This window comes from Staurois parvus, unplaced genomic scaffold (assembly GCF_062004578.1).
Source record: "Staurois parvus isolate SC_StPar_1 unplaced genomic scaffold, SC_StPar_1.0 ptg000277l, whole genome shotgun sequence".
Taxonomy (NCBI): Eukaryota; Metazoa; Chordata; class Amphibia; order Anura; family Ranidae; genus Staurois; species Staurois parvus.
The window spans coordinates 2,637,279-2,649,438 of NW_028318073.1; the positions used below are offsets into that span (position 1 = coordinate 2,637,279).

The 12,160-nt window shown below is 37.6% G+C and overlaps 1 protein-coding gene across 2 annotated transcripts in view; it reads left to right on the forward strand.

The window, feature by feature from the left end:
• Positions 1 to 12,160, forward strand: part of NLRC4 (NLR family CARD domain containing 4) — an 85,789-nt gene that overhangs the window by 23,666 nt on the left and 49,963 nt on the right. Inside the window, exons 2-4 of one of the 2 annotated variants that reach the window (XM_089681778.1) lie at positions 5,199 to 5,326; positions 7,248 to 7,316; positions 9,297 to 9,557. In XM_089681778.1, coding sequence (XP_089537904.1) covers position 7,316; positions 9,297 to 9,557 — 262 coding nt within the window. In that variant the 5' untranslated portion in view covers positions 5,199 to 5,326; positions 7,248 to 7,315. Of the gene's footprint in view, positions 1 to 5,198; positions 5,327 to 7,101; positions 7,317 to 9,296; positions 9,558 to 12,160 lie in introns of those variants that run through there. The other variant, XM_089681779.1, reaches the window with a different exon arrangement.

The window sequence follows — 12,160 nt, forward strand, 5'->3', positions numbered from 1 at the left end:
ATTAGGGAGCAAGAGCTGCATAAGCCGATACCTCCTCTGTAGGGCTGGCTCCTATCCCATGCAGAGTGATACTGACTGCACTCCACCTCTTATCCCAGCTAGAGGTCTCCAGAATGGTGCCAGCATCAGAAAAGAAGAGATATTCAGGCCATTGTGAAGCAATACACTGAGCATAATAGTATAGGACTGCTTTCACCCTGATGCGCTGCGGTTTACCCACACCACAGGTGTAGTGCTTAGACTTTTTGCTTAGAAACCTAAAACCCAAAACTTATGTAAAGCAGGGGACCTGTATAATAAAAACTTTTTATGTCATGCAATACTTGCACAGCTGTTTATCAAATCTATATTTTCAGTAAAAAAAATTACATTAAACTGAACCCACTTTGTTTGTACAAAATAAGGGATGAGGTGGTGTAGAGTAAATAGATACCAAATATGACAAGCCTCAAAACTCTGTACCAGTAAAATGCCAAAAAATGATGGTTCCCAACATTAACAATATGCAATGTTTTAAATCCCTTCGTTGCTCATCAGTTTAGAGTTGATCAGAAATGAGAGACCTGGAATTATTTCTCTCACTCCAGGATGCATGGTGATACCCAGTATGTGTTGGGCAGTCATTGTGCGCCTTCTTCACGTGTTGGAGTTTTTATTCATTTTTTTTTTATTTCAGTATATTGAAATTAAAAAGGGTCTAATAAATCCTCCATTAGAAAGCATTGGACTTGTGACAGCTACACTGTATAGTAACATCAGGGGTTTATTACAACCCTAATATCTCCCCTTCCCTCACACCAGCAGAGTATAGACTGTTACTTCAGCCTTCATTCTGTTTTGACTTTTTCAATGTCTAGGTGTACAGGACACACTCTGTGAGTTCAAATGGTCAAATAATTATTTACCTGTGGAGTAATGTAATTTATTGTGCAGAGTGCTCCTGCAAATTAACAATATGTTGGACAAACAAAGAAAATCTAGTTATTCTCACATTACAATATCCATATACAGTATATTATAGTATTGATCCGTCTATGGGCAGGCTGTTTGTACTGATCCATCAATCGACTCCAGTACAATCAGCCTGTCAGATTTTTCCATGTGATCACTGCTGGTGGCTACAGCCGCCGACAGTGATCATTGTGTTTTGTCAGCAGCTCCCCTCTGGCTTAACACAATAGCGTTGCAGGAGGGATTTCCCCATCAACACTGGCTAGATTTATGGGGGAATCTATAAATTTTCTTTCCTTCCACCCGTAGTGGAAGGAAAGAAAATTGCATAATCTAGGCGCTGCTTAAGGAAGCACATTTAAAATTGCCCTTAATGGTAAGGGAAAGCATTTACTTTATTATACAACATTACAAAGTAATATACATATAGTTGCAAAGTAACAGTTTCTTCTTCATTAAAAGCCTTAATCATGACTGGAGAGGAGGGATACACATTAAATGGAGAGTGCAACTAAATGATGGCTGACCGCACAAAACTGGTGTATGAATTCCTTATTGCACTAAAACAGAGTACAATAAAGAAAGCGGCAAACTGCTCTAAGATAGATCTTTTTTATGAATACACTGATAATTTTGAGTTTAGAAGGAGAAATTGAATTTTCCAGTAATTCATTTATGGTGTATGTCGTAGAAATATTGTACTTTATTACTGACACTTTATTACTGAATATGAAAATGTTTGTTTCAGTGAGGAGTTAAACATCTTTTTTAAAAGGACTTAGTGATCACTCTATGACAGCTATGTCTTGACGAAGTGGGATGGATTTTCCCTGAAACATGTTGACATTAAGATGCCTAGAGTTACAGTGCTCAGCATAAATGAGTACACCCCTTTTGAAAAGTAAGTTTTATAGAACATTTGTTAAGCTCATTACATGAAAAGTAAGGTTAATAATATTACTTAGATTACAAAATATTCAGTTTTACTGAAATTACTTGAAGAAAAAATGAATACACCCCACAACAAAATCTACTCCATCTAGTATTTTGTATGACCTCCATGATTTGTAAGGACAGCACCAAGTCTTCTAGGCATGGAATGAACAAGTTGGCGACATATTGCAACATCTATCTTTTTCCATTCTTCAAGAACAACCTCTTTTAGAGCCTGGATGCTGGATGGAGAGTGATGCTCAACTTGTCTCTTCAGAATTCCCCATAGGTGTTCGATTGGGTTCAGATCAGGTGACATACTTGGCCACTGAATCACTTTCAACCTGTTCTTCTTCAGAAATGCAACCTTGGCCTTAGATGGGTATTTTGGATCATTTCCATGATGGAAAAGTACACGACAATCAAGGGCACGGAGTGATGGTAGCATCTTCTCTTTCAATATAGAGCAGTACATCTGTGAATTCATGATACCATCAATTAAATGCAGCTCCTCGACACCAGAAGCACCCCAGAAGTGCTCATACAGCCCCACAGAAGGACACTGCCACCACCATGTTTCACTGTAGGCACCTTGCATTTTTCTTTGAACTTCTCACCTTTGTGACGCCATACAGTTTTTGAAGCCATCAGTAACAAAAACATTTATTTTGGTCTCATCACACCAGAGTACAAAGTCCCAGTAGTCTTATTCTTTTTCAGCATGGGCCTTGGCAAATTCTAAGCAGGCTTTTTCGCGCATGGGCTTTAGGAGAAGCTTCCTTCTGTGAGATGGATGCAGTTCCCTCTTTGTTAAATTTTTGTATCACTTTTGCTACAGTATTCTGACTAATAAGTAAAGCTTTTCTGATCTTCTTGTAGCCTTCACCTTTCCTGTGTTAAGAAATTATTTTCTTTCTCAGGCCTTGTGACATTTCTCTTCCATGTGGTGCCATTGCTGACATCATGAAATGGGAAGTGGTTTTCTTTGTTAAGTAACACCTTTTTATAATCAACTGTCTGCTGGACACCTGTTTAATGAATACTTAGACTGAACTGTTCTTGAATTCGTGTTAATTAGGATTTTGTTGTCTAAAATGTAGCTTTGCTCCTAAGACTTTCAATGGGGTGTATTCATTTTTTGCAACATGGTCTTGAATGAATTTGTTGGAAAAAATACTTTTTTGTGTGTGTACATTAACAAAACTTGTCTGCAGTCAATTTGTGGCAGTATTTTGTAGTGTAGTGTCCCACGGAAAATGTTGATTCTGAAAGGAAAGTAAAGGTTTTCTGACAAATCTGTTGGGGTGTACTCATTTATGCTGAGCAGTGTATATATGTGTCATGTCAGCACATTATGTATGAATGCATAGAAACTCTGCATGAACATCAGCACTAACTGGCCAGAAGCTGGGTATCAATTCTAATAGATGGGGCATCAACTCAGATACAATATATGAGGCACTGGCTGCTCTGGAGAACTATGCACTCTGATTGGGAGTGATTGGGAGTTCAAAAAAACCTGTGAGTTATTACCCACATAGACTGCTGTATAAATTACTGTTTGGATCTTTAACATCACATTTTCTGTGTATAATGCTTTATATACAGGTGAAACTCGAAAAATTCGAATATCATGCAAAAGTTCATTTATTTCAGTAATGCAACTTAAAAGGTGAACCTAATATATGAGATAGACTCATTACATGCAAAGCAAAATAGTTCAAGCCATGATTTGTCATAATTGTGATGATTATGTCTTACAGCTCATGAAAACCCCAAATCCACAATCTCAGAAAACTAGAATATTACATGCAATCAATAAAACAAGGATTGAACATAGAACAATATCAGACCTCTGAAAAGTATAAGCATGCATATGTACTCAGTACTTGGTTTGGGCCCCTTTTGCAGCAATTACTGCCTCAATGCGGCGTGGTATGGAAGCTATCAGCCTGTGGCACTGCTGAGATGTTATGGAAGACCAGGATGCTTCAATAGCGGCCTTCAGCTCTTCTGCATTGTTCGGTTTCATGTCTCTCATCTTTCTCTTGGCACTGCCCCATAGATTCTCTATGGGGTTCAGGTCAGGTGAGTGTGCTGGCCAATCAAGCACAGTAATCCCACAGTCATTGAACCAGGTTTTGGTTCTTTTGGCAGTGTGGGCAGGTGCCAAGTACTGCTGGAAAATGAAGTCAGCATCCCCATAAAGCTCGTCTGCGGAAGGAAGCATGAAGTGCTCCAAAATCTCCTGGCAGACGGCTGCGTTGACCCTGGACTTAATGAAGCACAGTGGACCAACACCAGCAGATGACATGGCTCCCCAAATCAACAGTGATTGTGGAAACTTAACCCTGGACTTCAAGCATCTTGCAGTGTGTGCCTCTCCATTCTTCCTCCATACTCTGGGTCCTTGGTTTCCAAATGAGATGCAAAAGTTGCTCTCATCAGAAAAGAGGAATTTAGAGCACTGAGCAACAGACCAGGTCTGTTTTTCTTTAGCCCAGGTAAGACGCTTCTGATGTTGTTTGTTGTTCAGGAGCGGCTTGACAAGAGGAATACAACATTTGAAGCCCATGTCCAGGATCCGTCTGTGTGTGGTGGCTCTTGATGCACTGACTCTAGCCTCAGCCCACTCCTTGTGAAAGTCCCCAACACTTTTGAATGGCCTTTTCCTGACAAATCTCTCCAGGCTGCGGTCATCCCTGCTGCTTGAGCACCTTTTTCTTCCACACTTTTCCCTTCCACATAAGATTTCTATTAATGTGCTTTGATACAGCACTTTGGGAACATCCAACTTATTTTGCAACTACCTTTTGAGGCTTTCCCTCCTTATGGAGGGTGTCAATGATGGTTTTCTGCACAACTGTCAGGTCAGCAGTCTTTCCCATGATTGTGATTCCTACTGAACCAGACTGAGAGACCATTTAAAGGCTCAGGAACCCTTTGCAGGTGTTATGGCTTAATTAGCTGATTAGAGTGGGACACTTTGAGCCGAGAATATTGCACCTTTTCATAATATTCTAATTATCTGAGATTGTGGATTTGGAGTTTTCATGAGCTGTAAGCCATAATCATCACAATTATGACAAATCACAGCTTGAACTATCTTGCTTTGCATGTAATGAGTCTATCTCATATATTAGTTTCACCTTTTAAGTTGCATTACTGAAATAAATGAACTTTTGCACGATATTCCAATTTTTTCAGTTTCACCTGTACTGTGAACGCAGGTCAATAAAAACTACTGATTGTATCCAGGATGGTATTTCACAGATTCCATAAATTTTCTGAATAATTCCATTTGTTTTGATTAGGTGAGGAAGCTGAGGTTCATTGTGATGGCTGGTTAGGCACAAGCCCATCTGAAGCAAATCCTTTGGAGACTGGAGGAGAGTGGATCAAGGGATGTGATAATAAACGGCCGATGCTAGTAGTCTTTCTGGTGAGTTGCTAGAATGAAAAGGTGGTGGCTGCATAAAGGTGTGAACATTGTGCTTGAAGATAGAAGATTGTCGCTTGCATTTGGAACACTTTAAATCGATGCACTTTAATTTTGGAGCAGGGGACCTTATATTGATTGATGGATTTTTTAATGCACAAGAGTTTTTCTTGCACATAGAGAAGAATTGTTATTTATTTACATGATGATTTAAGAATTCTGAATGCACATGATTTTTATTAAGTAGTTCAAGCACAATATGTTGACACATTTTTTATCACACACATTTACTGAGCACATTGCTTTTTATTGTATTAAGAAAATTCACGTATTTGTAGGTTAGTACACATACAGTGGCATTGTCACAGTTTTATTTTCTCATCAGAAGCCAGGCTGGTAGTTATGGCTTCTATATAAACTCCCACCTTTCCCAGGGATTTTACTCCACCCTGGAACCAATTTCTGTGTATGTCAGACTGGGGAGTTCTGGCAACATTTTATTTTCTTATTCTGCTTTTGCTCATGTACAGTGTTTATAGTCCATGTAAATAAAGAGCATGTACATTTCACTGAGAAATGTTGTTTTATGTGCATGTTTAAAGTGTTGTGAACAGTCATACACACCCCACTGCTAAGCTAATCCCCTACAATATCTTGATGATTTTTTTATATCTGTTGTGACAGCACACACTCTTTTTTGCAATAGCATTAGTATTTCATCTGCATTTAATGTATATGTGCTCTTTTTTTGTGGCCCACACCACTCAATAAAATATTGAATATCCACTTGAAGACCAAGCCTTTTCTGGCACTTTTTGTTTACATGTAACAAATAGTATTGTTTGCTAGAAAATTTCTTAGAACCCCCAAACATTATATATATTTTTTAAAGCAGAGGACCTTTTTTCAAATTGAATGCAAAAAAAACACAAAAATATAACCCAATTTTTGGTTAAAAATAAAGATGATGTTATACAAAGTAAATAGATACCAAACATGTCATGCTTTAAAATTGCACATGCCCGTTACACCTGTGTTCGCCTTTGCATGGAGGGGATGGGGGCACGTAACATTTTTTTTTACGCTGTTACTGTAATTTTTTTTAATCACTTTTATTACTGTCCCAAGGAATGTAAACATCCCTTGTGACAGCAGTAGGCATGTGACAGGTAATAGGCATGTGACAGGTACTCTTTATAGAGAGATCTGGGGTCTATAAGACCCCAAATCTCCCTCTGCCCTTAAAAGCATTTGATCACACCAAGAACGGTGTGATCCAATGCTTTTCATTTAAAAAACTGAAGTGATGTAAACCAGAAGTGATGTAAGGTCATCGCTTCCACATTACTATATCATAGAGCTGAACAAAGACAATCCATTCTTTGTTCGGCCCTATGAACAGCCAGCGAAAGCACCAGCTGGTCGATCAGGGCTTTTGGTGGGATGGGAGATCCAAGTAAAGACACAGAAGGCTGCAGGAGGGGGGATGTTCCCCTTATGCTGCTTGAAATAGCAATCCAGCAGTTAGACGCTAACCGTTGGCTCTAAAACAACGGTATCGGGATGATGCCTGCAGCTGCAGGCATTTTCCCAATATAACTACTCGCTGGGGCTCAAGTGGATTTATTTATAGTTTTATTCAATTTATGTTGGTGAAAGGTTTTGAATACTTTTTGAATAATTTGTACAAAAAACTTAATTTGTGATATGTACAAAGATCTGTATACTTAATGATATACCTCCTGCTTTACACTTTAGGAAAACCTGTTTAAGTGGATTCTTCGATCTCTGACTCTCTACACCAAAAACTTAAAAAAGCAGTTTGCGTTTTCACATTTATTGTATTTATATTTTTCATTCATATCTACTCAAAATATGGCAGAAGCACATATCATGATGTGAAACTGCTTTGTATATTTTTCAGTGATATTCATTTCCTCGTTTCAACAACAAAAATCCACAGAGGTGGAAGTTTCAACTTAATTTACTACAAGTAAGTCGGATTATTCAACAGTGGTTTATTTCTAAAGTATAGCATAAAATTTACGCTAACGTAAAAGTTATTACTAGAAAAACTACAGAAATAGTTAATATTTATTTGTCAAAACATCTGTGTTATTGATATACATTATAACTGCAGAGGATTATTATGCTTCCAATAGAAAAAGGTCACAACTTGGCTTGTGCTTTATTCAGTCTGAATTTATAATTGTTCAGTGTTTTTATGAAGTATAAAATATATATAGTGTTGCTAAACTCACCCATTGTGTCAGGTCTTCACAAAAGCTGCTGATTATGTGATTGTTATGCTGCCAGCTGACTAAAAGGCAACACACAGGCAATCCTGACTAGCAGCGGACTGACCATTGAGGAACTCGGGCACTGCCCGAGGGCCCGAGGTCAGTAGGGGGCCCCATGAGATGTCCCTGGTACCTTTCATAGGCTTTTTTGGGTGTGGTTTGAGTGTGGGTGAGGACACAAGGGCCCCATGATCCCCAATACCCGGGGGGCCCCATTCGTTGTCAGTCCACCCCTGTAGCAGGCAAACCAAATGTGGTACCTAATCATAGAACAGGAGCATTCTCTAAAAGAGTAAAAAATGCAGCCCAAATTGGATGCAAAAAAGTAATTAAAGCAGATGAACAGAACTATAGATAACATGCATGCAGGCTGAAATGTTTGACCTCGATTTAAACACTGCTAATGAAAGCATGCTGCAGCCCTGAAAAAGTCAGCGCTTATCAGAAGTAAGTATGATGTTCTAGCAAGTCTAGACTTTGCTATGCTCTTCAGGAGATGAGCTGTCCTTCATCTATAATACAGTTCAGCCATCATCTAATTGTGACTTAGCTGTTAAGCCTGCCTTACAATGATCGATATTTGATATACCGAGCAACGTCTGTACAACCAGGTTGTCAGGATTTTCTAATTGATCAGTGCCGCTGGCTAGAGATCAGTGTATTTGGATGGAGGGGAAGTCTCACCGCTGTCAGAATGCAATGACTCAGCGGGAAGGATTCCTCCATCCGCACACTGAATTTGGGTAATTTTTTTTTATTCAAAACGTACATATGTATGGGCTGCCTTAATTGCATAACAAGGTATTGAAATCCTGCTAAATAACAAATATTGGCCAAACACTGATAGATTTTTTTTGTTTAGCCTAAAGGCTGAGTAAACATAATTTAACAGATGTCTGACCCTCAACTTTGGGTGCTTTTAGCAGATTCAGAATTAATAATTAAAGCAGACCTAATATAAATAAAATATTTAGGTATTTTGCTTGCAATAAAAATATATAAATTTCCACAAATGTGTGTTATGGCCCTGAAATACTTTTCTGTATGCTGCATTAAGCAGTGGTGACATACTAAGCTACACTCTTAATTTTAAATGCAAACACCTCTCTCTCTCTCCCCCCTTATCTCCATTACACAGAGGGGAGTTGTTTTGTAGTTCACATAAGGTAGCTAAGAAGCCTGGGAACAGTGAGTTCAGAACAGAACAGAAATTACAAGAACCCTGGATTTTTATCAAGATCAAAGGGTACTGTATTTTTCTGTACTTGTGGAAAATGTACCTGAAAAGCAAAACTAATGCAGCCCCCATATCTAAGGAATGGTAGGCTAAAAAGTGTTAAATTTTTGTTCCTCCCCCTTCCTTCGCCCAGGGTGCACTGTCTTCCATCCACTGCACAGTCCTGACTCCCCATGAAGCTTGCAGCATGTTCTACTTCTGCGAGTGAGGTTATCCCATGCATGCACTCACAGCATTATAAAGGATATGCACTTTGGTGAAGGCACATACTTCCCAGTGCAATACGAATGCTGGAAAAGTGGCAACATCTCCCTTGAAATTCAGACCTTCTCAGTGACATCTTATGGAAATGAGGGAGCAGAAAGAAATTGTAAATAACTTGTTCAAGTTTTATTTTATGGCTTTATACTAACATTTTTTTTTGTTTGGTTTTAAGTGGATATTATTCGATCCAAATTTTCTGGCCTAACACAGAGAATAAGCACGACAATTTCTAAACAAATTGCATGCGACCTGTATGCAACAGAAATTTTCACCTTAGAAGAGATGAATTATGTCCTTTCTGACCCAGTGGCTGAACAAGTTGCAAGAAGATTGATTACATCTGTTCTTAGTAAAGGAGAAACGTCTTGTACATATTTTCTACAGTCCCTTGAAAGTAAAGATAGATTTTTATTTCATAGTCTCATGGGAAAAAGTGAGTATAGCTTTTCTAGTGACACCGTTTGAACCTGGATTAATACTTTTATGCATTTTTTGTATCTTTTTCCATGTAGAATAATGGCAAATGTCTAATGCAAAATAAAATGCAAGTCTGCTACCTTGCATACTGTATAAACTCCATTATTTAAGTTTGTGATTTTATATTATTTTCATTTTTAAATATTAAGTGCTAGGAAATTTATGTTTTTGGTTATCTTAACCATTTACCAACAAGCACACACGTAAGCTGACTTACAGAAGCTGGAGGACCATAGTTTGGAGACCCCTGATCTAGGCTATTCATACACTGGCATAGTCTTCCAGCAGATCCAGACATTGGCCAGACAGGTTAACTTTGGTTTGACATAAATTGGTGAACAGTCAGCTTGCATGCATGATCCAACCATCTGTTGATGTCTTTTGGACCTGTTTCTCCCCTAACAGAAGTGCACAAGTTACCTGGGTGCGCCTGTTTAGGGTGGTGGATGTTTAGGGGGAGAGCCATGCACATATACTACAGGTCCAGAGGAAAACAATAGCAATTGGGTAATGGTTTCTAACCTACCCAAATGCTTGTTTAGAATTGCTGTGCCTTCGCCATAAATAAATAGTGTCCAACCTGGGGCCCAACACAAAAATGTAAACTTACTTAAAAAATTTGTTTTGTCATTTCTTTGTAAAAATGTGTTTACTCTTAGTGAACACATGCAGCCGAAGAAAATTTGACAGTGTTTCTTTACTGGACTTTTATATTTTTTATCTTCCCTAAGAAAAATACCCCACTCTTCATAATCACGCCTTATTCATGTCATCGGTTTTCAGTAGCACCTGTATTTGTGAGCAACTATTTTCAAGGATGAAGCACACAAAGGGCCAAATTAGAACAATATCTGATGAGCATGTTGAGAATTCATTGAGAATTGCTACTAGTTCCATCGAACCAGATATTGATACGTCAGTGTTAAATATCGTGACACTTATATTATTTAAGTGTCTGTCTTTAGGCGTTTGAGGTAAAGTGTTCTAGTGCCAGGCTGATTTAAAACAGCGTGACTTTTATTTAATTCACACTTGGCATGAACATAAAATGAATACAAAAGATAAAATAAAATACAGAGTAAAATATAACAAAAGTTGTAGATTATGGAAAAAGAAATAAGCTTTGGAGAAATGTCTAATCTCTTGCCTGTTCTATGACAAGTGTTTCAGTCTTGGCAAGGAAGACAACAGGTGTATCAAGGCTTTGCAGGCCTTAAGAAAACAAAAATGTCAGCTGTATAATGTATTGATGTATGAGTGTGAGTGAGTGTATGTGTCTCTCTATCTCTAAGGCACATCTTATATATATTTTACCAGACCAACCCACTAAACAGTTATTTCCTAATTCAGTGTGAGCTAAATGAGTAAAACCCTTTTTTGTACTTCTTCTAAACTTATACTCTTAGTGTCCATATATGTAAACCTTCTAAACTTATACTCTTAGTGTCCATATATGTAAACCTTCTAAACTTATACTCTTAGTGTGACGTTATCTTCAAACCTCTTGGACGACAGAAATACATGATACTGTTATATGATATACAATGGCTTCACATATCTTTAGAAAGGGACAATTGATCACATAAATGCATATTACCAACAATAATTGATACTAAACTTATCACACACTATTCCTAACTAATAAATGAATTATATGAAATAATTATCCAACTAACTATATTATAGATTAGACATGATTTTCTTTATAAAAGACATATACTTTCTTTGTTCTACTTCATATCAATATCTTTTTACATTCCAATTGCTATTCTTAAAACTAAGCTTATGACCTGCTGACCTCTTAGACATGAATATACCATGGTTCATCTTTAACACCTGTTTTCAAAGCCATCATACACACGCAAAGTTAAAAATGTACTAGCTCAATGACTTTGCTGTCATTTTAGAGGACACTGATATGAAAAGATACAGACGTCTGTTTTATGGTGAATTAATTTCTTACAGTCAGTTTATCAAAAACGGCGTCAAATATCGCACTAGTTTTGTGTTGCCTTTTTTTACATTTATAAAAATATAAAAATTAAGTTTTATTACTCAGATAGGCACATTATCTTTATCAGTGATCGTTAATGCGTGATCTGCCCATCTTTTTCTGCTCATCAGCTATCCTAATTGTTACCATATTTTATGTGTGGCCCAAGACAATTCCTCTTCTTGCAATGTGGCCCAGGAAAGTAAGAAGGTTGGACACCCCTGCCACTGGATTGTTGCCTGACCTGACTATAAAAGTAATTATGCATAGCCACCCAGGGACAGAAAGTGTGCTATTCACAAGATTACATATAAAGAAAAAGCCTGAGAAAGGAAAAACTAATGCAGTCACCACATCTAAGGATTGGTATGCTGCAAAACATAACATTTTTGTTTGTGATTTTAAATACAATTTAATTGCACATTCTGAATAATTTTATTTTCTAAATTGTTTATGCACAATGTCCCAAGCAAAAACAAAAACAAATTTTGTGACATGTTTTTTGGTGTATGGTTTGATTATCAAATAACAAGTACATGCAGTCATGATATAGCTACTTTTGTTGT